General features: G+C 37.0%; 1 protein-coding gene across 6 annotated transcripts in view; it reads left to right on the top strand.

Moving 5' to 3' along the window:
* The window catches only part of LOC103176098 (ankyrin repeat domain-containing protein SOWAHC-like), a 173,229-nt gene that overhangs the window by 94,142 nt on the left and 52,321 nt on the right, over positions 1 to 26,766 (top strand). For 4 of the 6 annotated variants that reach the window (XM_007889481.2, XM_007889480.2, XM_007889478.2 and 1 more), the window contains exons 6-8: positions 6,660 to 6,782; positions 21,398 to 21,409; positions 24,752 to 24,754. In XM_007889481.2, coding sequence (XP_007887672.1) covers positions 6,660 to 6,782; positions 21,398 to 21,409; positions 24,752 to 24,754 — 138 coding nt within the window. Of the gene's footprint in view, positions 1 to 6,659; positions 6,783 to 16,045; positions 16,107 to 21,397; positions 21,410 to 24,751; positions 24,755 to 26,766 lie in introns of all 6 variants that reach the window. The other 2 variants (XM_007889485.2, XM_007889483.2) reach the window with 2 other exon arrangements.

Raw genomic sequence — 26,766 nt, 5'->3', positions numbered from 1 at the left:
TTTACATTACAAAGCAGCTTTCAGGGAAATTTCACAAGAAACCGAAGACAAATATGAAAAATTATGCTAAAGTATTAATTCTGGCTTCCAGCTGGAGTACACTGAATAAAATTATTTCTCTCAAAAATGTTTGCTGCAAAACAAAATTCATTGGAAATAGATGGCTATTATACTGAGCTTCCTGAAAAAAAATCAGCATGTCTTTTATTTGTCCCTCTGGGGTTTCCATATTCTCTCAAATGTTAGTCTTAAGATGTTGGCGTTGCTCTATTCCGTCCTAAAATTACCACAGCTGGATTGGTTAGGTTTCTCGTTGTTAGCACGAGCATCTGCCTTGTTGCAGTAATTAAAACGAGAGAAATTCACATTATTGAAAGTGTCTTCTTGTGGCCTGCTCAGATGTTGTTAAAGCTGACCCCACAAATGTTTTCAACCCCAGGCAAAGTGGAAAATGTTGGCGTTATGCCGATGACTTTGGTGGCATTTTAGCACATGATCATTAACGATAATTTCAGCATTTGAATAATAATAATCCTTGCATTTGATATAGCTCCTTATTGAATCTTCAAGTAACCATAAAGCGCTTCACGGAATATACTGTAAAGTGAATTGACTGTATATTTTGTGGGCAAAATGCTTGCAGAATACAACAATCCCCTATATATGTATTATATGTATGTGTGTGCATATATATTATATATATATATATACCAGCAGTACTATCATTACTTTTAGATTTTAAATTATACAGAGGAATATAGCAATACCTAATTACTCTTAGATTACGTGAAATTATATGCATTGATCAACTGGTTTTATTCTCGATTTGCTCATTGCTCTTATTTTCCCCCATTTTAAGCGGCAAGTGGCAAGCTGTAAACCCGATGAACTGTGTTTATTTCCCACTGGTGACTATAAATGCTGCTTTGTTTTGTTTTGAAGTCCTTGCTGTGGGTGTGTTTTCACTACCAGACTTTTTGTTTAGATCAAAGGTGTGAAAATTTTAATTATTGAAACCAAAGATGGGCAGTTTCAGCAGTAAGAAATAAAAGTGTAACAAGTGACAGAATTTAAATGCCTAATAAATTAATAGAAGGTTTACAACGTGCAGCTGTTGTCAACGTGAAGCATTTTGTATACTGGAAAGAATGTAAGAAACATAGCCAAATACTATAGCCAGTCGGGTAAAAGGCTGTCTAGTCTCTATGGATTCTTCATGCTGCTCATTGTCTGAGATTACTTTTTTTCTCAGATTAATTTGCATTTGAGGGACAAAGACCTTCTGTTAGAGACCCATAGCAGCTCTTCCCATTTTACCTTTAAAAGAACATCGGTATCTATAGGGTGGCTTGTTGCATTACTTCAATCTTTAGGAGTCCACGGGAAGCAATACAAATCTGTCTTTTAACACAACTAGCAGCACAAAGGTATTTTCTCCAAAAATAAAGCTAATGCATTGAAAAGCTGTGTCAAGAATAGAGGCTTTTACTGTGAAGGGTTGTTGGAAAGGAAGGATGCACAGGATGGTGGGATTGCTTACACAAACAAGATTGTTAGGGGGTCTATTCAGCCTGTCTGTTCCCTAGTTTATACTGTAAGGAAGTTGTGACTTCTGGAATGACAACAGAGCGTTCCCAGCTTCCGACACCTGCTTGCGTTATACGTCTGTGAATTATGTATTTGGCTTTTTGCAAGGCTCAGCAACAAGTTGTATGCTAAGTAGATCTTAAACCTGGTAATCTATTAAGCAGCAAATACAGTTAGCTTTTCTCCACTTGTGAATGAACAGAATTATTTGTTGGCCTGTTGAATAGCTATAATGTGATCAGTAGAAATGTGAAATCGGTTTGTATTTCCCCTGAAGGCCTTTGGCTGCATACTCATGGTAGTTAATATCCTCTGCATTCATACACTCTGAGACAGTAAATCAAGCCAGGGTCCACCAGTAAGCTGTAATATTTCTAAATGGTGCACGACTTGAAATCACTCTAAAAGAGATAACCACAGAGATGCTATTTAAATATCATTTTGCAGTCTATTTGCTTGTGCACTTCGCTAAGTTTGGCCTCTGATATTTTGAGTTTACTGCTGCTTTGAATGCGAATACTAAACATCACTGCTCACCAAATTTTATGGTCGTTTCTGATGTGTATTACAGATTTTTTGGAATACATTCATGACCTCTGTTAGACCATACTGCAGTGCTACGTTCTTATGATGTCACCTGTAAACAGGCGAGAACTTTGACACTGGCACAGCATGAAGCTGCTTAAATCAGGGCCTCATTTACAGGACCCCGCTGCCTGCAAAATGCCTCTAATGGCATTATCCCCAGGCCTGAGGGGCGAGCTGAATAACAAAACCCAAAAGGCTCTCTTATGTGGAAAAATAAAGCTAATCTCTGATAGTATAACCTAATCTCCTCTTGATCTGCTCTCAAGCACCTCTGAAGTTGAAAGCAAAAAGCACAGTAGAAAGATGTACTTGTACTGCAATGTGCTTAAGAGAAAGGATTTGTTTTATACATTTACACACTGTTGTAGCCATCGATTGAACACTATTGTTAAATGACCTGGTTTACTCTGAGAAGTGAACTTTTATAATTTCCAACAACAGTGAGCACAGCAGATCAAATTCCACCACACAGTTTTATAGTTCAACCTAACGGCAGGACATAAAATTGCCATTTGGTAAACGTTATCAACCATTGTTTTCTCTTGTTAGTAATTGTATCTGATTGATCAAGACTTAAATGGTGATGTATGCTTCGACTAAAATGTATATTTTAAAAGCCATATTTGCTGGTAGTTTATCCCACAACAATTCTGTGACCTCAGCATTAAACGTTTATTGAGTTTATCCCCCTGACCTCAAATTGGAAATTTGTGTTGGAACCAACCTAACTGACTATTATAGCTCTCAACTGTTGTTAATTTTACATTTGTCTAATAAAACGCAGCAGGAAGCTGAAGTACTTCTTTATAATAGGCACTTTTAGCCAGATTGTTTAAGAGTAATTTGTGAACTTACTCCTACTCCTACTTTTGCAATGCAGCTTTGCTACAAAACAGTTGGCGATTGCATAAATTAAACATTTAGTTGTTGCAATTTTCTTGCTTTTTTAAACATTGTTTTTAAAGTGTGCTAAGGACAAGCTATTCTGCATGGTAAGGCGATTGCATCCCCAGTGAAATGCTGGGTTCGAGTCCAGAGGAGAAAAGAATATGAGTTGAAAAGTTTTTTTTCCACAATCTGTTGCAATGTTTGTCTAACAGTGTTGACATACTAAATCAACTGAAGGAAATTCACCTTAAATGTAAATGGTGAAAAAGCAATAACATGTGCTTATTTTGCCATGAGGTGCTACCCTAAGGTCTCAACCTTTAATGCAGTCTGTGTAGTTTGCAGCCATGAACTGAAGAATCCAAGAGCCGCAGGTGTTAATTTGATATTCAGTGGTATCTTAAGAAGAGAAAACTCACACCAAAGATGACGATTGGAATTCAACCAAGACAAGGAAGTTTTCAAAAGAATAAATAATCAACATACCTTTCAGCCTTTTGATAAAATTTGACGGTGCCTATTATTGTAACAAAATAGTCCAGCAATTCTCATGCACAAAGGAAGGTTCAGATTTCAAAGCGCCATAAAGTCAGCTGAACTCCAAAGTTCTGTGAGCTGTGTGTATTATTGCCAAAGCTTGCCTTTAACCTATAAAATTGTCTGTAACAAAATTTATTGAAACGTCAGAGCCTAACTGTTTACCTCTTTATTTTAGTCGTGCTGTAAAATCAAAGATTAAAATATTAAGTCCACAATATAATGATTTTTTTTCTTTGAATATAAACCTGCGTGAATGTTGCCTTTATCAAAGTTTCTTTCATTTGTAATATGCAATGAGCCTTGACTTTTGCTCTGCTTGTTATAATTAAGTTCCAGTCAGTGATGGACCAAACTTTTTTTGTGTGTGTATGTGTCTGCTTATATGAAGTTTTTCTTGCGTGACCTTTCTATAGTGTTTTACAAACACATTTTCGTTCAGTGGTGTGCTCGATGATAACAGTTTATTAAGCATGAGTGAGATTTCTGCATTTTTCTAAGTGCTGAACACATTTTAAAAGGCTTGAGGAACGTGTATAAATATTTTGCGGCATAAAGTAAAACAGCAGCTGCCACTCTAGAAAAAATGATGCAAAACTGCAGACTAATTTTTCTCTATATTTTTTGACTTGTAAATAATCAGAAACATATATTCATAGCAAATTGCCTTAGGATTTTCTTGGCTCAGACAGGATTGATGTGTTTGTGTGCTTAATTTTCATTAACAGTTCTTTATCATTCAACAAATCGAGTACAGGAACAATGATAGCCTTGAGACTTCTCCAGGTTGTTAATGACATAAAATAGCTCATTCAATTTTGTGTGCTTTCCCCTATGAAAACTGATCTCACAGTGAAATGCTGATGATAAAAGTGACCTTGTAATATAATTCAAAATTCCACTATTTATCATCATTAGTGTGTGAAAGCGTCTTTGGATTCAGTTTCCTGATACTGGGAAGAATGCAGTCAGCATTAAGAAGGGGCAACTATTCAATTCAGAAGAGCACAGTTTTGAAGGGAAATGATCCTTAAACTGATGGCAGAATTAATATTGGGCTAGGACAGACGGTCCACAATTGAAAGTTTGCCTACTTGGATTTCTGCACATGGAAGAGCACTTGAAAGGAAGACAATTTTTTTTGTACCGTGCCATATATTGTCACCATCAATCAACTTGTGTTTGTTGACCAAGCAACATGTTGTCAGTGTTTATTTCATGGATGTTCTAATGGGGAACAGAACAAAGGACTCTCCTCCCAGCAGGCATTTGTATTTAACACCTCGCCTATTGAATTGTCGTTTCTCTTGTTTCTTGATGGCAAAATTAGTTGATTAGAGTCACAACAAAGAAACTCCGTGAGTCGTTCTGGTGATGTGAATTTTTTNAACAGAGGATTTTGTAAAATATAAACATGTGAATCCTTAGTCTAGTTCATTTATTACGTGGAACAAAGAAATTAACTCTTCATTCAAGTGTTCTCTGATGTAAATCCGTATTTTCAAAGATGTGCTTCATCATTTTGTGAAAAGCACTTTTAGGTGTCAGCCATGTATGTTACAGGTTAGTTTGAAATCAGCATCACATAACGAGCTCTATTGACTGAGTAGAGTATTACACACAGGAGCAGAAACTACTGTACTTATTTTCTGAAGAAACTGTCGAAAACATAGTTTCTGCAAAGGAAAGTTGAGTTGGCTAAAGGTTCACAGTTTATTTGTGTCATCAGTGAGGAGAATCTGCTCTGAATGGAGAGTAAAATCTACTTATCCTCACCTAGGCATTTGTAAAATTAAACTGTCAATGGTCTGCAGTGGTATTGAATGATATAGTTTCTTCATGAAATGTAAGTAGAAAATGTCACGAGCTGCAAGTATGTACCTTTAATAATTGTTTCTAGATATGAATACTTATTATCTTATTGTTTTAAGAGCTCTGGCTTCTTGTCGGATGTGTTGTATCGGGTCAAACATCTCCCCTTTCTTAATTTATCAAGCTTTTGATCTCTTGTCAGTTCTATACATTGGCAAGTCGTACCTCTAATAGTATGTTTCAGGGTCACAAAAGGTCACTATTACATCGCAAAACTTACGGGCATCCTGGTGTTGCATCCCCACACAGCTTTACAGATGTGGTTTTGTGTTCCTGTTAGTCTGCTCTACTTCGCTGTCCATTATATTTTTATAGGTTGGTTCTGCATTCCTTTGAGTCAACCCCTAGGAGATGGAGGCCTGTTAGTTTATTACTTACATATGTCTGAGCCCCTTTACCTCAGCAGGGAAAGACAAAATATGAAGAAGTAACTGTAGATTTGGGATGGTCGACTAATCCTTCTCCACCTTGAACTAATCGGCAAGCCTATGTGTTATTGCACTGAATGTTGTTCTGCAGTGCATAGCCAGTGGGGTTTCAATTTGTAGAAGCATAAACAGATACTAAACTAGAAGAAATGGTGCAGTGATTTATTAACAGAGCACAGATCAAATTATCACAGCAGTTCCCTGCTGTCAGACCAACAATTGCCTCCTTATTCCAGTTCCTCCAGAGTTTTCCTACAATATTGTCTGATTTTCTTCTGTGAGACTAAATTATTTGACCTGTGCACCGGATCATTAGAATTAACTTCAACATTTGTTTCCACTCTTTTTCTTCCCTCTCTTTTTCCCAACCCTTGACTTTTTCTCCCATGTAGTTATATTTGTACGTTCCTTACAGTTCTTCTGGGACTGATTTATCATCATTTGTGAACATATATGTCTCGAAACCTTGGCTTTGATCATGTTGTATTTTATAACTTGTGTCTGTTGTACATTTAACCTTTAGTTATACTGTGTTTTAAAATCCATCATCTAAGACAAGTGAAAGAAATATTTTGCTGAATACAATTATATTCTGTCTCCAAAGAAATTCCATTATCCTGTTCTTATACATCATGTGTTGTTATCATTCTTGGTAGACTTTTGTTTACATTTTTTTCTTTCTTGATCTTTAAGTGGCTTAACTCTCGTCACTTTCCAAGCGTTCCTTACGACTTTACACTTCATATTCCCCTATCCCAGTCCCTTTTCCAACGCTTACAGCTTGATCCACTGGAACATGATTGGATCCGCTATGCTGCTATGGGAAACACAGCTGCTCTGACTCACCTTTTGCTCCAGGATCCAACTCTTGCATCAAAGAAGGTAAGATGTTTCTCCAAAGAATTTGCACAAACTCCATTCATTAGCAAGCACTAGAGATAATATTTTCAAACATGTAAACCTTGTCAATACAAATCCATTTTGTGCTACAGTATAATATAGGAAGCAAGATTTTCACACCCGTGTTATTAAATTTCTGACAGTAACCTTTTCTGTTATGTTGGTGTTACATTTGATGCTGAGGTTGTTATATGCATATGTCCAGCGATCATTTTACAGTTTTCATCAGAAACATTGGAGGCATTTTTAAGGTGGTATTCTGAATCAAGTTGTGGTGTTTTCTTAATATCCACAGTGAACTGCAGAAAATCTATATATAGTAATACAGTAAGTTGAGACTACATTAACTAAAAACACAGAGCCTTAGTGGGTATGAGCCCACAGAGGGTCTAAATATCTCAGCTCTGAATGACTTATATTGAGCTTGGGGAGAATCAAATGTCTCATTTACACTGTGGGTTTTCTACATGAGACTGGTATGTCAGGAATACAGGCATCAGGTGTACCATTTAAATCCTGGTAGTCTTTTAGTACTGGTTTCATTATGAAGCTACTGTACATTTATGGAGAATAAACAGGGATGAATTGTTACCTTGTGATGCAAAAGGTGCACTCTTTGACCCTAATGTAGGGGTATTGGTGCAGAAATGCCATTAGCAATCATTCGCCATGTTGGAAACGATGTCTGCTCCCCTGTACTGCAGTGTATTTTCTTTTAAAATAAACACTGAAAACAAAGTTACTTTACGAATAAGTGTTAAATACGAGGAGACTATGTAAACGTTTGTTAAGTATGTCAATATTTGGAATTTGCGCAATGAAGAGAGATCCAGAAGTTTCAGGTCGAAGAAAATATGGTAATCTGATATGTATGTTGACATGTATGTTTGGGTGGAATTCTCTGCTAGAAACCATTGTTAAGGAAAGTGTTTTTTCAAGTGGGTATTATATAAATTCTTGAAAGTTTTTTTAAAAAAATTGTTTTGAAGAGTATGGCGAGCAAGCAGGAGAGTGGGATTAGATTTACGTGGCTCATTTAGAAGAGAATACATATTCCGTTCCAGGGACAGAGAAATTTGCATGTGTAGATAGTGCACATATGTTGGAATGCTGGTTTGAACACTCTTAAGCATGGTGATAGGTTTCCTGGCTGACCACAAACAATATTGGGTGGCTCAGTGCAAATTTGATGTGCTAAATGGCCTTCCATTCCAACAATCTATCCCTGGGATTTCTATGTGTAAGTGGGATGCATGGAAACCTCGGCTTGGCTTGGATACTCAACAACAACAACAACAACAACAACAAGATTCCATTTATAAAGCGCCTTTCACGTCAGGAGGACTCTTCAGCATGATGATGGGATTCCGCATGTGTCAGGCACCCGACTGTGTTACTTGTTTGAAAACAAGAAGTTTCCTGAAGCCCTTTTGGGTGCAGGCATTGCATCAATAGTTTCTTTTAAAAAAATGAAATGAACAGATAAAATGGTTTTAAAATGAGTGTTTGATGGGGACTGCGGGCGAAGGGGTCACCAAGATATCATATTCAACCAAATAATTTAAGAGAGAGACATTTTGGATAGCATTATCTTTTTTGAAACACACTTTGAACACACCGCTCAATGCAAGTCACTTGTGCTTGCTCAAACCAGTTCAGACTCTCGTCGGTAGATAAGGCTCTCTGACCACTAAAGGGCAGATGGCTGCCTTTCATCTTCCATTTCAATGTGTAAGTGCAATGTTTGCTTAGCCTAGCCTTGGTATCAGAGGAGATTCTTTTAAAAAGTCCTCCCCCAATTATTTGGCTTTTACCCACAGTCTGTAAACAAATCAGCGAAAACTGTTGTGAATGTTTGAAAACTATCTTGAAGTAACATATTTTGTTGCACAGACTTGACCTTTATGTCTCAAACAGCATAATAGTTAACACCAATAACTGTCAATTGCTAACTAGATAAATGAGGGATCGTGAACTGTGGCATGTTGAGTTGACATTATAATGGGAATAACAAGGCTTTATTCTATTTGATAAGAACCAAGTAAACAATCTGTTTTGAATATTTCTTGTATCAGAGAAGTGTTGAGAAATAGATGCACTTCTAATTTAATTGATGTTGATTTCAAGAAATTGATATTAAATTTCAACATGAGCTATAAATGGCAATTCTAGATTTGTGTGAAAATTAGGCATTTGATGTGTTCGCAATAAATGTACAGACATTAAATAAAATAGTTGGCAGCACTTGTGCTAACGGTTGTCTTTTTGTTTTGCCAGAGGAAAAAAATGTAATTTCTATGAGCCTAAATTGTGCTGGGCAGCATTCTCAGCTGAAAGACCCTACATTTGACAGGCTCTACTGTATAATGATTAATTACTTCTCAGCTTCATTGGACTTTTCTAATTTCCTTTCGCCATTTGCTGGAGGCTACAAGCGATAACTGCAGCTCTGATTACTTTGTGCAAAAGGGAAATGTCTATGACTGCCCTTATTCCACAAGTGATCAGAATGAAAGGCTGGCTAATCAGAGGTTTCGATGAGAAGTGTTTTTAGCTGTCTTTATTTGCCCTCCATCATTGATGTACTCTCCCAAATAAAATGTCACATTCGTGGACTTAAAAGAAATCTCAGCATGTACCGACCAACTGTGAATATCTACATTGGATACCTAACTTTTTGCCAGGGGAAAAATAATGTTCAGAACTGAAAGTGTACTGAATGTATTATTTAATCCATTAATCACCATACATTATACACTCCAAAGAGCCCAAGACAAGCCCCATGTTTCTAAATGTTGTCACTCATAACAATTTGGATCCATAAATGAAAGTACAACAATATTAAATATTTACTGAAACATATTCTTTATTTTACTCTTCATTGATTTTTTGGGGGACAAACATCCAATTTTTGACTTTTTTGTAGTAGATTACATGTTGCCATGTCGATTAAATGTAGAATTAGTATGGATTTTCAATTTCCCATTTGAAGTTGGTGGACGGTTTTCTGTTTTTTTGTGAGGAAATGCTTTAAGCTTCATGGAGGTTTTCAAAGTGAGGATATGGAATTTAGTTTAGTTTTATATTGACAAATATCATTTTATCATACAAGTTAGGCATGTTGAACAAATTCTGAGTCAAATAATAAAAAAGAGACTTATGAAAATTAATTAAAGCCAAAAGTTTTAAATTATGTATTTCCTTATTAAATCTCGGAATTCTAAAGCGTTGATTACATTAAGAAACCAAAATATTAATTATATTATGATGGCTTGCAATAATTTATTTAAAATTTCACCATAACATTGGTTTTAATGATTAGAGAATGCTGTCTGGTTTGAATATCATCATATCATTATGTATAATGTTTTAAAATTATGGTTCAAGATAAAGAAAAATCCTGCTCCTTTGGAATTTTTTTGTTTGCATTGTTGATAATACTGCACAGCTTAACTCACAAGCAACACATTAATGAATGGGTTATATAGATTCACGTTGCTCATGGAATATAACTTGTGTTGCACCTGTACTTTTAGTTAATAGGTCCGCATAGGAAGAATGAGGTCTACACTGCAGGCCTCAAAATATATAGGGATATAATTATTCAACTTCTAGGTCCCAATAGTAGCATCAAGACTTCCAGCACTCTGACAGCTACTTTGCTCATCCTAATATGCTCAGCCTGGGAACAGGACGACAACATTCATGTGTTATTGATTAACACAATGAATATCGTCGAAAGGCAACTGGACATCGATTTGTCGATCTCCCGATATAACTAGCAATTTGAAATTTTTTACACTTAGCCTTATATTGTTCAGGAAAGATGATTTTCAGTTTATAGTAAACAGTAAATAGACAAGTGCACTAACACTTGTACACTTGACTATACTATTTACTATATGGTAAATATTATATACTTGACTAAATACTATACACTAAAAATCCTCTTTCCCGAGAAATACAAGGCTAAGCATAAAAATATCAAATTGCTAATCATACTGGTAAATCACATAAATAATTTTACATGATAACAATAATAAAAATTGCATTTTTATCCTTGAGAATCTGTCAATTCTTTACTTAAATTCTCAGAAATTAGAACGATACCATTAAATAACTAAAGGAACAAACCAACCAATTTCTATCGGCACTTCTATTACTATTGCTCCCAATTATAGTAAACCGGATCCGCTAACGGTTCTCTAAAGTATGTATCAGACTGCAGTGGGGTGAGCTGTATTTATGCACCGTGCACAGTTGCTTGAAAAGTTTGTAGATTTTGCATTTGAAATTGTTGAAGAGTTCTCATCATGAGAATGACAGATGGTGGTTGTGTGATACAGTATCATGTAATAGCCTTCCAGGGGAGTTGCTCCCGGTTAATGTCAGTGTGGTGCTGCTTTCCGTGGAGCTCAGCAGTGCTGCGATGTTTAAAAAAGAGCTTTTGGGAGGAAGGCGATTCTGAAGGGAGACTGAATTCAGTTAACTCTGGGAGGGGACTGGAAACGTGACAGAAGTAGGGTGGACAGAGGATTTTGTTTCCTGTGGATTGCTATTCTTTGTGGAGTTTTTTTATTGTTTTTCGTTTGGAAAATAAAACACTGGTAAAAACTGGATCTAAGGGTTTGACTGTGTTCCCTGTGCCACCTGAGTTAACCTCATACGGCAATAGTTTGGTTTCTTTTTAAATGGTCCAGGTCACAATATTTCATAGGTGTTATTTGATGGCTCAATTACAGGCATCGCATAAAAGGCTTTAACTATTTATTTGAAACCCCTAATAAATTGCGGGAATGTTAATTTGAAAAAAACCCAGAGAGCAGTCTGCATGGTTTGGCCTGATCAATTAAATACTTCAATTCTGTGTTTGGTACATGATTAAAGGGGTGGTTGCTCCATTTTGGGGTGTTTAGAGCGAGAGACCTGAGTTCAATTCCAGGCAGGGCGAAACCTTGGGCAAGTTTCCTTACTCCACACGCCTAATAATAATCCCTCCAAAATAAAACAATAATAAATTGGTCATTTTCAATCCACGACTGTTTGTGGGACATTGCTGTGTGCAATTGGCTGCCGCGTTCGCCCACAAATATACAGTCAATTCACTTTACAGTATATTCTGTGAAACGTTTTGGGACGTCTAGAAGACGTGAAAAGCGCTATATCAAATGCAAGGATTATTATTATTATAGAGGCAAGCAAGCTCATTTCCTTTAACAGGCTACTCTGATAACTTTCCTGTAGCACAATAATGTTGGCTATTGAGTGACACTGCATGAGATGCTCCATGGATTTCTTGTACTAGATATGATTGGCAACACAGTGATGTCATTGTGTGCCAATTCTGTAAACTCTGTAAATTATGGAAGAGACTTTTGTATACTGTACTGACGACTGTCTCCTCCACCCCCCCATCAGGAGTTTGTGATATGTAATGGAGATACAGTACCGAATATGAGAATATATTTACAGTGTTTATACATGAGACTCAGTAGAGATAGAATACTGGGTTTTGTATTGGCAATGATGGAAACGCATGCTTCAAAGCACCTCTTATCCAATAGTGTGTGATGCTTTGATGGTCATATTAAGGTGACCACAAGACTTTAATTCACGGAGTTGGATGTGTTAGCAATCTATAATGGAAAAAAAGTGTGGCTTAAACCACAAAATCTATTCAACATAAACTGTGCCATTATTTGTATAAAGTTGGAAAACTCCTCTGCCCAACTGTTAGGAAAAATAATGTAGAAATTAAATGGAGGATACCAAAAAAACTCTTTATTTGAGCAATGTACAATTTTGCCTTGATTTTATGAAACTAACCATAACTGATTTTGCAAAGCAAAAGGTATGCATGGAACACGAGCTTAAAAGTTTAAAAGATTTAGGACTTGAGACTAATGCCAAATGTGACCATTTTTATTAACATATTACAGAACCACATGTAAAATATCAATTTAGAATATCTGACATCTGAACACCGCAATAGTGGTCATGCAATTAATCATAAAAAATTATGCAAAACATTTAAACATTATAAATTAATTATAAAGTGATATTTGGTATCTATATTTGCCTTCCACCTTTGATACAATGTTCCACTTAAAGTGCCAAGTTTAGAAAGCTAAACAAGACCAGGTACCAACAACATACCTTCATTGCTACTTAGATTTCTGCTGGAGGAAGGATTGTATTCATAGGATCTTATAGGAAAAAAATATTATTCCACACCTCCTGTCTAATCGCCAAAATTACCCCAAATTAAGTCAAATGTGTGCGGTGTGTAGTATATTGTGACCTTAATGTTGATTATTTATAATGGAATCAGGTGAGAGAAAAGTAGTGTTCAATGTATAAATGTTTTTTATTCTACCAGTCACTAAATCAGAAAACAAAGAACTGTCACTTTGGTGAAAATCAGTTACTAAAAATTCACTGAACTGTGCAAGAAAAAGAATACATTACTTTAACGTCCGTCTTTTTTTAAAAAAGAAGACTTTCTGAACATCATTTTCTTTCACCGCCTGTAGTTCATGTTCCTATGTCAGATAATAGTATCTTGAACAATATATTTCAGCACTAATTGTAAGAATAAAAGTACAAGACACTCATTGACTGAAAGATGCTGTGTCATTCTGCCAACTGTATTGGGCAGTTAAGATTCAGACCAGTTAAAAAAAAGTAATCCAGTGTATGCTGATCATCTCTAAAGAAAATACCCATTTTCAACACAATAAAAATAATTTGGCATATGATAAATCCAATCTCTAATTGAGGTAAGAGAAATGAGTCACTGTAAAGCACGTGTGAAAGTTCACACATTGCAATGGACTTTATTTTCTTGCAGTCAAAACAAATATAGTATCAGTTTGAAATGTTAAAGTAATATTTATTTTGTTGCTCTATATGTAATCTGATTGTAAGGGTTTGCCTCTATGAGAGTTTGAGCTCCCCTCCACCCAATGGACAAGTAGTTCAATGAAGGAGATCTGAGAAATTTCACTTGACTTCACAGGAGATTGACCCAGAATGTGGATAGACAAAGAAAAATACTAACTGAACAGAACTTTCCATACAGTAATCCTAAGCATAACAAAAGTAGCAAAAGGTATGCTATAGAGAGTGTATTTCCTATGTTTTTTAATAAGTATGCTGATATAGCAAAGATCGAATCCAAAATTACACTTGACTTTAGAATTTGAATGAATTCACTAATTAATCCAGTCTTTATTTCAAAATGGTATTAGGTTTATGTTTTGTATAATTTTAGCACCATTTGAATATTGCAATGAAATTTTACTTCTGTCACGTGGCTTCACAATTTTAACATAATGCAGGAAACTCAATCCATGCTTCGTTCTCCAAAGCTGGCATCTTAAATATGAGATTGGGTTGAAACATAAAATCATCCAGAGACACTTGGCCCCCTGTAGCGTGTTAAATACAAATGGTTCCTCCCTCTGCAAAGCAGCCAAGTGCAAAATCCTGCCAATTTTTTTACATTAAATTATTTATGGTTTCAGAGATGAAATACCCTCAAATCACTATTTAAACAGAAAGACAGTTTAAAACCACTGTAAACAATATACATTTTTTTCCCATAGCACAGGGGAACAAAATATTTCGCAAGTTAACTTTTACCAGTTGCAACACTTTGTTTTATATATAAAAAAATTAAGGGGTTACAGGTTATCTTCTGCCAAGTCCTCAATTGTAGCTTCTAATTTAGAACCACATACTGTTAGTTCTTTGTTTCCCATCATCATTATCGTTCTTGATTATGGTCTGCAAACAGCAAAAATATTTTTTTTACTATTATTATATTGTAGGAACACGTCTTTATTCTTTGAAGGAATTTTATCCTGTTTATATAAAGCTCCCCTCCAGGCTATCCCTCCCTTCTCATTCTGACTTGATGCTGCTAGGAGCTGCTTATGTGTTGAATTGCTCTCATTTTTATACTCAAATTCTCATTGATGCCTCCTTCTTGTCAAAGACCTGAGAGTATGTCTCAAAACAAGGCTTTGTATCCAATATACAGTAGTCCAATAAGATGGACAAAATTACTGCATACATAGAACACGTTTAAATAGCCATGCAAACGTCTCTAAGCAAATTGTCAATGGGAATTATCTGAGACAGATGCTTTCTGCTGAAGCTGACTTGGCTGTGAGCCACACTGAGACCCTTCATACGCCACTCATGGCTCTATGGTTTGACGTTGCTGTTTTAGATTCTTAGCCTCCAATACAACTGAAAACTGTGACTCGAAAGTGTACCTACATCATAAAATTATTAGTCTGACTATAATCCTCTTCTAAGGATATGCTTTCTAGAAAGCATGTTACAATGTAAAGCCCATTCAGCGTACAGTAATGCCTCATTAGGTAGCAATAGCGTCTCTACTATTGTAAAGTACTTGGACACTTTGGACTCTTATGTGCTCAGCATTGGCATTGATGTGGAGTCGATGACCTTACAGTATGGAGCATTTTGAGAGCCATGCTAGAAAATCGTCAATTGGGAACCACTTTACCTTAAATAAATTTTAAGCTAGCTAACATAAATAATTGTGTTTATGTCTGAACATACGTTACGGCTTGCTAACACATACGTGTTTTAACTTAGTGGAGCAATGACATTTGCAGTCTTTTTTCATTAAAGAATGACACATCAGTTTTTCCTTCTCTGCATTTTTGAAAATTAAGGCTTGATCTATTATTCACTTTGTCACATCAACGCCCCCACCCCCCCAAACCCCCCATTAAAAAAAAGTGGAAGAACTTGAGTATTATTAACATGAGTTTGGGTCTGCTTCAGTTCATCACAATGTTTTGTGTATTTGAACTGAGAAAACCCATTGATGCCCCAGGAATCTGTCTCGCTGTTAATTTGACCATTTGTTTGATTTTTGGTACAAAGAAAATGAAAGAATATGATGAGATCATGATATTTTAAGTCAATATTTATTAAAAAATCAATCTAGATGAAAATCTGGCCGTCCCTGTAATTAGATGAGGCAACTAGAGGTTGATGTTTAATTGCAAAAGTAATTACATGGAGCAGATAGCCAGTGACATTTGATTATCTAGTTGATTGATTAAAAAGCCTACCTCATGGAACAGATTGTCAGCTATGGGATTCTAGACAATAGAGCAAATAAAAAAGTTGTCCTGTTAGCAATCATGAATTTCTAGGATGAAATTAAAGGAACTAAACACCTTCCAATTTTTCTAACACAGACATTCAAGTACAGCTACTACATGACCGGGATACAGAACAGGCTTGTGTTTAAATGCTTAAGTGAGTATGATAAAGTGTTGGAAACGGGGAAAAAACAGCTGGAAACCAAATTAAAAGAGAGGAGATTTGTCAAAGTGTATTAGTTCATATTAAACATTGGCTTCCTGGGTTTTCTTTTTCCATGTGTTCTTACTCAAATCATTCTCAATACAACCACTAAAGTCTCGTCCTCCACCTTCACCATTATTCACTCCTCAACTCCCTTCTGTTGCACCCCCTCCCCTCTATTAAACAAAGAATTCAGATGTTGTTAATTAGCCAAAGTCCCCCTGCTGCCTATTGGTATTGAGTTCCAAGAAGGTATACTGGTGCTCGCGAGTTTAGCAGTGCCCAGACAACAGCTCTCTAATTATCAGCTCATCTGTTATATGTATTGTTTAGGGCTGCCATCAAATGCAAATGAACACTCTTAAACACCAGTTTGTGAGCCAGATCTGAGTATCAGAGACAGAGAACGCGAGTAATCATTGTGCAGCATTATTGATATGGGAGTAGTAATCACTGCTTTTGAAAGAAATGCTCCTCTAAACCTCATGCACGAAAGTGCTCTTTAAAAATATTTTGAACTGATTCATTATCTCAAAATATTATTTACCTGGAGGTTGTACACTAAATTATATTGGCTTAAGCTGTAAAGGCCCCAGGCTCATACAACAACTACTATAGCCTCAAAATACTTGTAAATCATCACATATGTGCCTCACAGCACCAGGCTGTTTGCTCTGCAGGCAAACACAAAGCAGCAGTACTTATTAAATTTCCATGAAGTTTACTAAATTTGCAGGATCAGTAGGGTGGGCCCGACAGGGAGGCTCTCCCACTGCCTGCAGCACCTTTGAAGCAGCTGATGGTGCTGATATTTAGCATTCTGCTGATATTACACTGCTGAACCCATCCAGTTAATCTCCACAGCAAAGATTAGTTTATTCGATTAAGGTTGTTCCATAGGGACATTCCCAGTTACTCCCTGGAAAGCCTCAAGTGTATCTTATTGTAACCTTTCGCTAGCTAAAAGGGTTCAGTGCAGTCATTTCTTCTCTCTTTTTATATGATTGAAAAATAAATTGAAAATGAACTTCAGTTAAAGCTCGGGTTTTAAATATGAGATAAAGGTCAGCACCCTGTGGCTTTCTACTTTTTTTTAAGAAGTATAATAATAATGTAATTATACTCCTTGTAAAATCCTGTGTTTATATTAGTGGGTCAATAATGCCTATCTGATTCCAAATAAGTACAGGTCCTTTAAGTGCAATATTTCCTTTCTATATGGAGAGAGAATGTGCAAACGTCTCTGTGTATAAAATGGACCCTTGGCTCCATTATACTGTTGCTAATGTGCCTCTTTTGTACTTACTTTATACTTTCCCTCCCCTAACTACAATATTTCTACATTTAAACACTTATTAAAGTTTATTTTCTTTCTTCGAGCGCCCATGGTCTATTTTGGTAGTTGGGAGAAACTTGTTTAAGAGTAGTTTTATTGGCTCAAAAATAGCCTCTCAGGCTATTTGTGCAGGTATTGTTAAAGACTTGGCTGTTGCCAAGGCCATGTTATGGAACCAACCTCCCTATAAATTTTCAAACTGGAAAAAGAGCAGAAATAGAATGGAAGCCAGGTCTGGGTACACATGTGAATACATTTCGGCAGGACCAAGAGAAAGATTATGCTCCAACATAAATGCATATCAGTGGAATTCTGAGGGCTAACCAAGACAGAACAGAATGCTGCTTGAAATCACAAACTTTTTTTATATACAAAGCATACAATTTACTTGCTGGGAATAAGGCTACACACTTTATCTGATTCATAACGTGAACTCTCTCACAACTTTGTTAACCATGAGTTAAGAGGTCTGCTACACTCATCAAAGTACCCTAGATTTTATAATGACGGAGTTGGATAACCTGACACCAATAGCAAAGTCTAAACTGGCAAATGCTTCTCATTATATTGGATTCAACTTGCCAGTACACAGAACATCTACCTTCCAATAACATTCAATGGATATGAAGACATTCGGCAGAGGGACCATGGGTTAGAGTTCAATAACAGTATCTCATCAGCATGGAATGAGAGCTTTCATACCTGAGAATTGGATGCTGCAAATAATGGCTTTGATGATACGCCGACAGGCAGTTGTTCCAGTGGCTAAACCAAAGAGTTGGAGTGAGAGGGCGGGTCTGACATTTCCTGCAATGGGGATTAAATTACCAGAGTTCAGCCCATTTGTGAGACTTTAGGTCAGGGTGTAAGTGATGGATAAAGACTAATTGGGTGAAGTTTTCATAGATCTTATTGCTTTTGGGACCTGATGGAGACATTGGCACTCAATCTGATCAAAGACCTTTTCTAGATCCAGTGAGAGAACCAGCACTAGCTTGGGTAGTGATTTTGATGCCTGGATAATGTTTGGTAGACACCTTAATGTATTGATGGGGTGTCTCGGTTACATTCTTTCTAATTGCCTTTTTAAATACTATCAGCAAGTTGACCTTCAGTTGTCTTGCATAATTGGTCTCAATTTACGTGTACATGGACGTGTTCGTGATATATTCCCCGGAGCCTAGCATAATTGGTTTCATTTGAAAAAGCACACGAAGATGTATGTCACATCCTTCCTAGAAAGTGCAACAGTTCTATCTCTTAATTGTCCAATTAGCTCTCTCTTAACCTTTCTTGACTCCGGTATGTTCGGGGTACCTGTCCCCCTAGGTTAAAATCTTCAATGCGATTGGTTACAAAAGAAGAAGTCACATGTTGGACCACAGTTTGCATCATTTGACAGTTAGTGACATCAGTAGAGTAGCCAGGTCATCAATGTGGAGTAATGGCAGCCGTGAATAGAATGAAATCAGCCCAAGTCACAAAGTAGACTACTATACATCCCACTTTTAGGGCATGACAGTTCTACTTTTATATTTAGTTCAGCCCAAGGGTGTAATAAAACAAATATTAACTGCAACTTTTGAGCTATATAAATGATAAACATTTGCTCCTTGGGTTACAAAAGTGACCTTGAGTATGTATTAATGCCCTCAGCCATCAGCTTTGTGCATTGTAACCCATTCTCAATCATTTCTGTCCTCCCTGGGGCAACAGCCCTCAAATGGACTCAGAATTGTTGTGTGTACGTGTGTGTGTGTATATGTAAGGTGATGGGCATTCTAATGAATCACTGAGACCAAGGTAGTTTGGGGCTAATATTGCTTGAGATGGGAGGGAGCAGACGTGCACTACAGCAATTCATCCCTTGATGTATACAAAATTAGGTTAGTTTTCATAGGGTACGTTCCACCTGTAATTAACTTTAAACGTCTGATGATAGATGGCGTAAAAATGCATTGGTCATCAGAGTTACAAAATTTCAGGTTTTGATTTCTCAACTTGTACAATACAACTTTCATACTTATGAGAAAATAAAATGGGATTCAGTACAGATAAATATATCTCCTTCAATGTGCCTTCTTTTAATATTATTTGGAATTAATTTGTCAATTTATAAATTAGTCGCAGGAAAATAATGTGCCCATTTGAGATTTGTATTACAAAGCAGTGAACCAGATTCAAAAAGGTAAACTGTTATAATGAAACATTAAATGGTGTGTCAGATGTCCCTGTAATTTGGTGGAGTAAATGTTCTGATTTATATCTTTCCTCAGCTCCCTGGGAAAATAACTACTGGTCATTGTGACTAATATGAACCATTGTGAACTACATTGTTCACACCATATTTACTGACTGTGTTAAGTGACATTCCATGAACTGGAATAGAATTTTATGCACAAATGAGTGTTATTTAATTATTGGAACTTGGACAAATTGGAGAAACGGTGGAGTTTTTGCATATCCATCAAACTAAAATATTTGCCATTTATACTGCACGTGAAAAAAAATGTACATATCTGTATTTCGGTGAGATCAGAATTTGCATATTTGCTATGTTTTAATCATCCCAAGCTCAACTATATGAACATAGCAGCATTTGTAATTTTAAATGATTACAATCACATATCTCTGTGCAACACAAATATTTTTAATTTCATTTTCCTGAGTTGTGTGCCATCAGGCTTTCTCGGCAGCATAACCACCAACTGTGATTATAATGTTTGTTGCTGCAAAGTGCACTGCGGTGTAACTCTACATGCTTGCACACATTTTCTTTTCCAAACCTACTGCTCCATGGCTACTGACTGTCATCACCCATTATCTCTGCCTCGAAAATTGACCGGGTTGCTTAACCCAGAGGATTTACCTTGCATGTTATCTCACTCAGTTCAAGATATGACATCATACATTCATCTATTAGGGGCACCTTTTCACATTCCATTTACTCAGTTGATAATAGTGATTATAAAAGATCCACAGTTTGATAGTGAGAAAGATCTGAGAGCTGAGGTTGACAGAAATGACGGTGGTGACAGGAGATGTCATGAGGAATGATGTTTAACTGGACAGATTATTTAAGATGATTACTTTTAACTATGACAGATTGTGTAGTTAGTTGCAGAAAATCATCTTGCTTTTCTGTTGGGGACTGAAGAATCGTTATGTGTTGTAAGGTTGTTAAGATAATGATTTTTCTCACTCTCCATTGCTATGCTTGCGAAACCAGACATTATATCACTGGCCTCCTGATTACATTAGTGGGGCATTACTCCAGGTTCAAGTTGCACTCGGTTAACCTTCTGTGTTCTTAAATCTCTTCCATTTAACATGGAAGAGTTTTGAAGAATTGTGCACGTTAACCCCGGCAAAATAATTTTAGTAATTAGATCGTTTCAGTTAGTTATTGCTGAATTAATAGAATTACAAAATGATGTGACCCTGCCGTAAAATTACCATATAATGTGTTCTAACTGGGGCGGAAAGCAGAATGGGACTGGGTCAGTTGGAGGCACACGGCATGAGCTATGTTCTGAACTCTCTCAGTGCTTAAGAGGTTAAATCAATAATCAGGTAATCTGTGATTGTAGTGCAAATGGAAAAATGAAGAGCTGCAAAGGAAATTGCTGCTGAATCTTGTCATCCTATGATTTATTCCTCTTTTAAAAAATTGTAATAGATGAACTTAAGTTTCTGCCACCTCTTGTAGAAAGGCACTTTGCTCCTTGGTGGCCCAAGTCTTTTGTTTTCACCCTTAACTTACCCTGCTATGATACACAAGTCATTGTCCACTAAACCAAATCAATTACATCTTGTCCTTTCTCCTTTTTTTCTGTTTCCCTCCTTGCTGCCCGTCTCCACAATGGTGTGTGGAAAAACTACTAATCCCTTCACAATGTGCTCCTAGGACTTCAACTCTGTAAGTACCAGTGGGACAAAGCCTAGACCCAGCTGAGTCTCCCTCTGAGACAAACTGAGCTAAGCTGATTGTTGCTAGAGGGATGGCAAGATGGTGACTGATCATGTGGTCTTTTGCATCAAGCAGAATATCGGCTTTTATTCAATCATAACGTATAAATATACAATTCATTCAAGCTGAATAGTCGGGGGGCATAACTCAGGGAGGGCGAGATATCTGCCCAGCAAGGACAGAAGGGGGAATTCAGTAGGGCTACACCCTACCTCCATCTCCTGAGCCTTTTAGGAGTTTGTTAGTGGCAACCTGAAAAGAAGTCACCTGCTCACTTTCGTGTATGCATCATGTAGGGAGAGGAGACTTAAAATGGAACAAACCAAATAAGGTGACGGAACTGAGAACATAAAAGCAGCACCTGGAAACTCGTACATCACTTTTAGCTACTGTACAGAAATGATTCGAAAGGTCTGTAAAACAAACACCCAGTAAAATTATCCTGAAGCGTACATTGTCAACACAAGTAATTAGAAGTAGTATTCTCATTGAGGGATTTGAGGTAAGATATAAATTATTAAAACAAACCTTGTGCAATTTGTAATTCCCATTCAAACCTTAAATACCCCCGCCCCCATTATTCTTTATAACTGGAGTGAAAGGGATCACTTCATTTCTTTTTGCTGGTGGCACTTGTCAGTCATCGTTGGTAAGCAGTCCAATTGGTAGGCAGATACCCTTATTAGCACTGAGACATATTTACTGCAATTGTATAAAATAATTAGTAAGAAACTACATATTCAGTAGATTTAATTAGACTTTGAATGCCGATGTCCTTCTGAAAACACTTCTGTGATGGATAACATTCAACTTATTCCACAGGTGGCATAACAACACTTTACAAGGCAGCCTTAAACTATACATATCAGAAGGTCTCTCTGCTTTATCTGGTTGATTTTAGCTGCAGCAGCAGGAGGGAATCAACAAAAACAGCAATAGGGGAGGTAGAACTGGCTAAACAACCCTGAGTTTGAGGGGGGAAAAACATCCAATATCCTTGCTCCTTATTGCTATGCAGTAACTCCTGCTGGAGAGCTCATACATTTGTATGGATGTCGTGTAGAAGTAGGATCCAGCTTGGCTGAGCTGCCCTCTTCCCCTCCCCACATTCAAATAGTCAGCCAATACTGATTGTCGAGGCTTATTTATGAATAATGGTTATTTTTGGCAATAGGGGAACAGGTGCTTGAGGAACTGTACTCAATACCTTGAGGAAAGGGGAGAAAATTGGAGAAGAAATATTAATGGAGAAAAAAAACATCATGTTTGAATGTTGTGAATAAATACCCACAATGAAACACAACCTATCTTCTGCCAGTTTCCAGGTACTCTACAGCAGTACTGGGACATTACCGTGTGCCACTTGGCTGCCATGTTTGCTCGTAAAACACAGTTACTGCACGCTACAGTATATCCTGTAAAGCGTTTTGGGACGTTCTCCCAACGTGTTCAGTAAGTCCTGAGAGTAGCCCAGTGGAAACTTAGCCTTGAATTTCCATTCTCATTCATCAGCTATCTAGTAGGCTTGGACATGCCCTCAATACAGTGGGGCTAAGATCAAAAACTTCATGGTGCTCCACTTCATGCACGACACTCTATGAAGAACAGTGAAACCGAGTTTAGCAGACAATAAGTGATTTGTGGAAATAAACTTAAATTATCCGCAAAAAGGTATCTTTTGCCTGCCTGGCATTTCAAAAAATCTCTGCTGTGATTTACAGTAAAATCCTATTATTAGGTGATTTAGGTGATAGTTGTTCTCCATAAAATCCCAGCCTGCCTTATAATGGGGTGCAATTTGCTGGTTAGAACCTCTGTATTAATTACGTTTAGAAAGCTGGCCGGCCTCTTGGGTGATAGCAATCTGATGATTCAAGACGTTGGCCATTTTTAGTATGTAGGAAATGAGCTGGTTCATATGACGAAGCCAATTGCGAGTCCATAGGACGAACACCTACTTTTATATGTAAACTAGAGTTACAAAGAGTTATAACCAGGTTTTTGTGTATTGTAAACTGCGTTTGATGGAACACTGAACTTTTTAAATAATGTCATCTTTCTAATACGTTTTGAGGCAAGTACAATGCATACTTGTAACGCTAAAATGTTGTTTAAAGTATTTTAGAATTGGAACACTAAGCTTTCAATAGATGACTGTTTTACCAACTTGCTAGCAGTTTTCCTGAACCACGTGAAGGTACATCATACTCCCCTTGAAACCCACCACAATAGCATCACCCTTAAATTGCAGAATATGGTTCAAAATGGTTTTGTTCAATTGAAAAGATTTGGGCCTTCAGTTGTCAACCAATATCAAGGCAAAATTTAGACTGGGTGCACCCAGCCACAAACTACAGTATTTAAAACAGTCTCTGCAAAATAATGCACGTCATCTTACTTTAAAAGCTTTACACTGGCTTGAGGGGTAGACCCTGTGGAGACGTTCCATTGCATATGATAATAAGCCATATATACTATAGCTGTGGCAGCTCATTACAGTCTCCATAAGCCATGGCGTGTGTATTTTTATACTTTACAATTTCATGCAGCCTGTTTAAGGATAAATGGGATACTGCTCTTTGAGCACTCCCTTGGGAATCCTAGTCAGTTTTCTTCAGAATTTCTACAGTAATAAACCTATATATGAAGCTCTTATCTACCCTTTAGTGCATCACTGAGAGAAGTTGATTCTATTCGTTGAAATTCAATCAAGGGCATTAAAGTGTAAACCGGTTGGAAAAACAAAGAGCTTAGGGAAATCAGATGCGTAAACAACAACAAACATGTACTTTGTAATCTTCTTAGAGAAATTAATGAAGGGAAAAACCCCTGTGCTTGGAAGGATAATGATCCACTGAGATCATATAACAGCCCTGGGAGGATCAGTCTGGAGGTGCGAATGAAGCAGACCAGATTAAAGCAAACCCCCACAGGAATAAAAAGAAATTAGGAGAAAGGATCACAGCCAACCCAAGCACAAATCCAAAAGGTTTTTTTTGGAGGAGGAAAGAGGGGTCTCAATCTATTTTGTAGGAATTCACCGCGTAAAGTCTTTCTTGTAGGATCTGGGCAACGACATCTGAAAACATATTTCCTAAAAATGCTGCCTGCTGCCAGAGAAAGGTGTGATGAAGTCTTTGTATTAAAACTGTACTTATATTTTCATACAGTTCTCCTTTGTTTCTCTTCCATCCCATCTGTGTTCTCTTGACATCCAATGATATTGTACTCCCTGATGGCCAACTGTGGTTGGGATGAGGAATCTTCTTCAAACACATCATGTAAACAAAGGGGGTAAGTCTTGTTTTTCTACTGATGATGTCTTTAATCTTGCTATTGATCTAACGCGTTGTGTAGCCCTTGCATCCTGAAAGTTTGATACGGGCCAGTGGAAGTGTTGAAAGATCAGTGTTACAAGAAAATAAATGTTGATTTGATTATAATGCCTCTGATAAGAAGCAGTAGTTGTTTACCAAGAGGCCTTTGGTAAAAACCTCTTCATTAGTGCTTGTTACCAAGTGATTGTTTCATTCCCTCCCAAATAATTTGCAGGCAAGGCTCATTCATTTCTGTCAGCTAAAATGCATTTAAGCATGAATAGGAGTCAAGACTGGCCAAATAAAGTCAGATGGCTAAGTGCAATTCAAACTGTTTTCTCTACTCTTCTGAAATGAGTAATGTGTATTTGAAATCAAAGACCGTCATCCATCTTTTCCTTTAGCAACTGCAGAAACACTTCGGCTGAAACACTCCATGTATTTTTTTTGTTCTGTAGACATTTTTACTGAAGCAAACTGTATGAAGAACAAAAAATACGGTCCTTGTAAAGACCATATGGGTAAAAAGCTACATGATGTGGCTACCGGTGCCCTGCTTGTCATCCCCAATCATGTTTAGTATAATCCTTGTTTTAATTTACTCTGCTTGTATGGCACCAATCTTGCCAGTGCATTCCTCCGGGTCCCTTCATTCCTGCCATTTATGACAAGGAATATGCAAAGGCACAATTATTCATCCGCTAAGGTGACAGAGAAGGGCTCTGCCTGGGAATATGTTTTCAGTGGCTCAGCATCTTAATGTCAGTTGCTAAAACACTTTGCAGTTACAAACAATTCTTTAGAGACCCTTCAGAGACCATTTTATTAATATGTTGATCTGAGAAGTGATTAGGCTTGGTACACATGAATACGTATATTTCAGTGGAGATAATGTTAAGCGTTTCAAACTGATGATGTAATAATCTTACAGTCCATACATTTCAGTATTTTATTGTTCGTACTGTTTTTTATTATTTTGTCTTATGTCAAAGTGAATTGAGCTGCGAGCCAGATTTCTTTCTGGATGCTAACCTTAAACAGCGCAGTAAAGTGTAGTCGAGAAAATGCAAGAAGCCTCAAGTGCGGTATTCAGTTTCTTGATGCCATGATGTATTGCATTTGCCACGGTCAGAGCAGTTTTAACAATGGCTTTCATTTTCTTCTGCTCTGAAACCATTTCTTTTTGCAAGGCCTATTCTCCTGCACTTCGCTTGCCTTTTCAGGGTATCATTTGCAATTTAAAGCTCACCTGGTGTGTGCACTAACAATAGGCTTCAGCATGAAATGGTTCAAGGCCTGCCTGCATGCCTAATGAGGTTGATGTTGAGCTATTTAGCTCTTTGTCCCACCATAATATCTACTTAATGCAACTCAATGGGAGTGGATTGTTGGAAGCGTTAAAGATTCTATTAAGTCTTTACAAAAGCCACTCTATTCTGCTACAAACTCTATAGTGGTTGCAGGATAAAATTTAAGAATGCAAGAGTGGGAACAAGTGGTCTAAGAGCCCGCATAGAGAAAAAAAACTGTTGGCAATTTTAAAGAAATTTGGTTACAAAAAACAAGATGCTTCAGTTACAAGATTATTGCAACTGTTCATTTAACTCGCTAACTGGTAACAGCCAGTTTTATTCAGCGAATTTAAAGTTAAACGCTGTTATATGCATCAGCCCTTCAACCTCTTTCATTATTTGCACTTCACTTTAAACATTTCTAAATCTGATGAGGTCAAAGTGCAGCAACAAATGAACAACAATAAAACAATATAGACTAATTCACAAATCAGGCTCCACCTGTTATTTTTGCAGGAGATTATTTAAACCCTGCCCTCTTGGAATAACGCTAAACACAAAAAAATTAGTATTTATTCAGGCTTTTTTAGTTTCTTCCTTGTGGGATTTTATCAAGCGCTTATGGTCCTCGCCACCAACTATGAAAAGCCGAGTGTAGCAGGGCCAGGATTTCACACAGTCAGCATTGACTTGGTTT

Source organism: Callorhinchus milii, unplaced genomic scaffold (assembly GCF_018977255.1).
Source record: "Callorhinchus milii isolate IMCB2004 unplaced genomic scaffold, IMCB_Cmil_1.0 Scaffold14, whole genome shotgun sequence".
Lineage (NCBI taxonomy): Eukaryota > Metazoa > Chordata > Chondrichthyes > Chimaeriformes > Callorhinchidae > Callorhinchus > Callorhinchus milii.
Note: the sequence above shows the minus strand (reverse complement) of the source record. Positions and strands in the feature narration are given on the sequence as shown.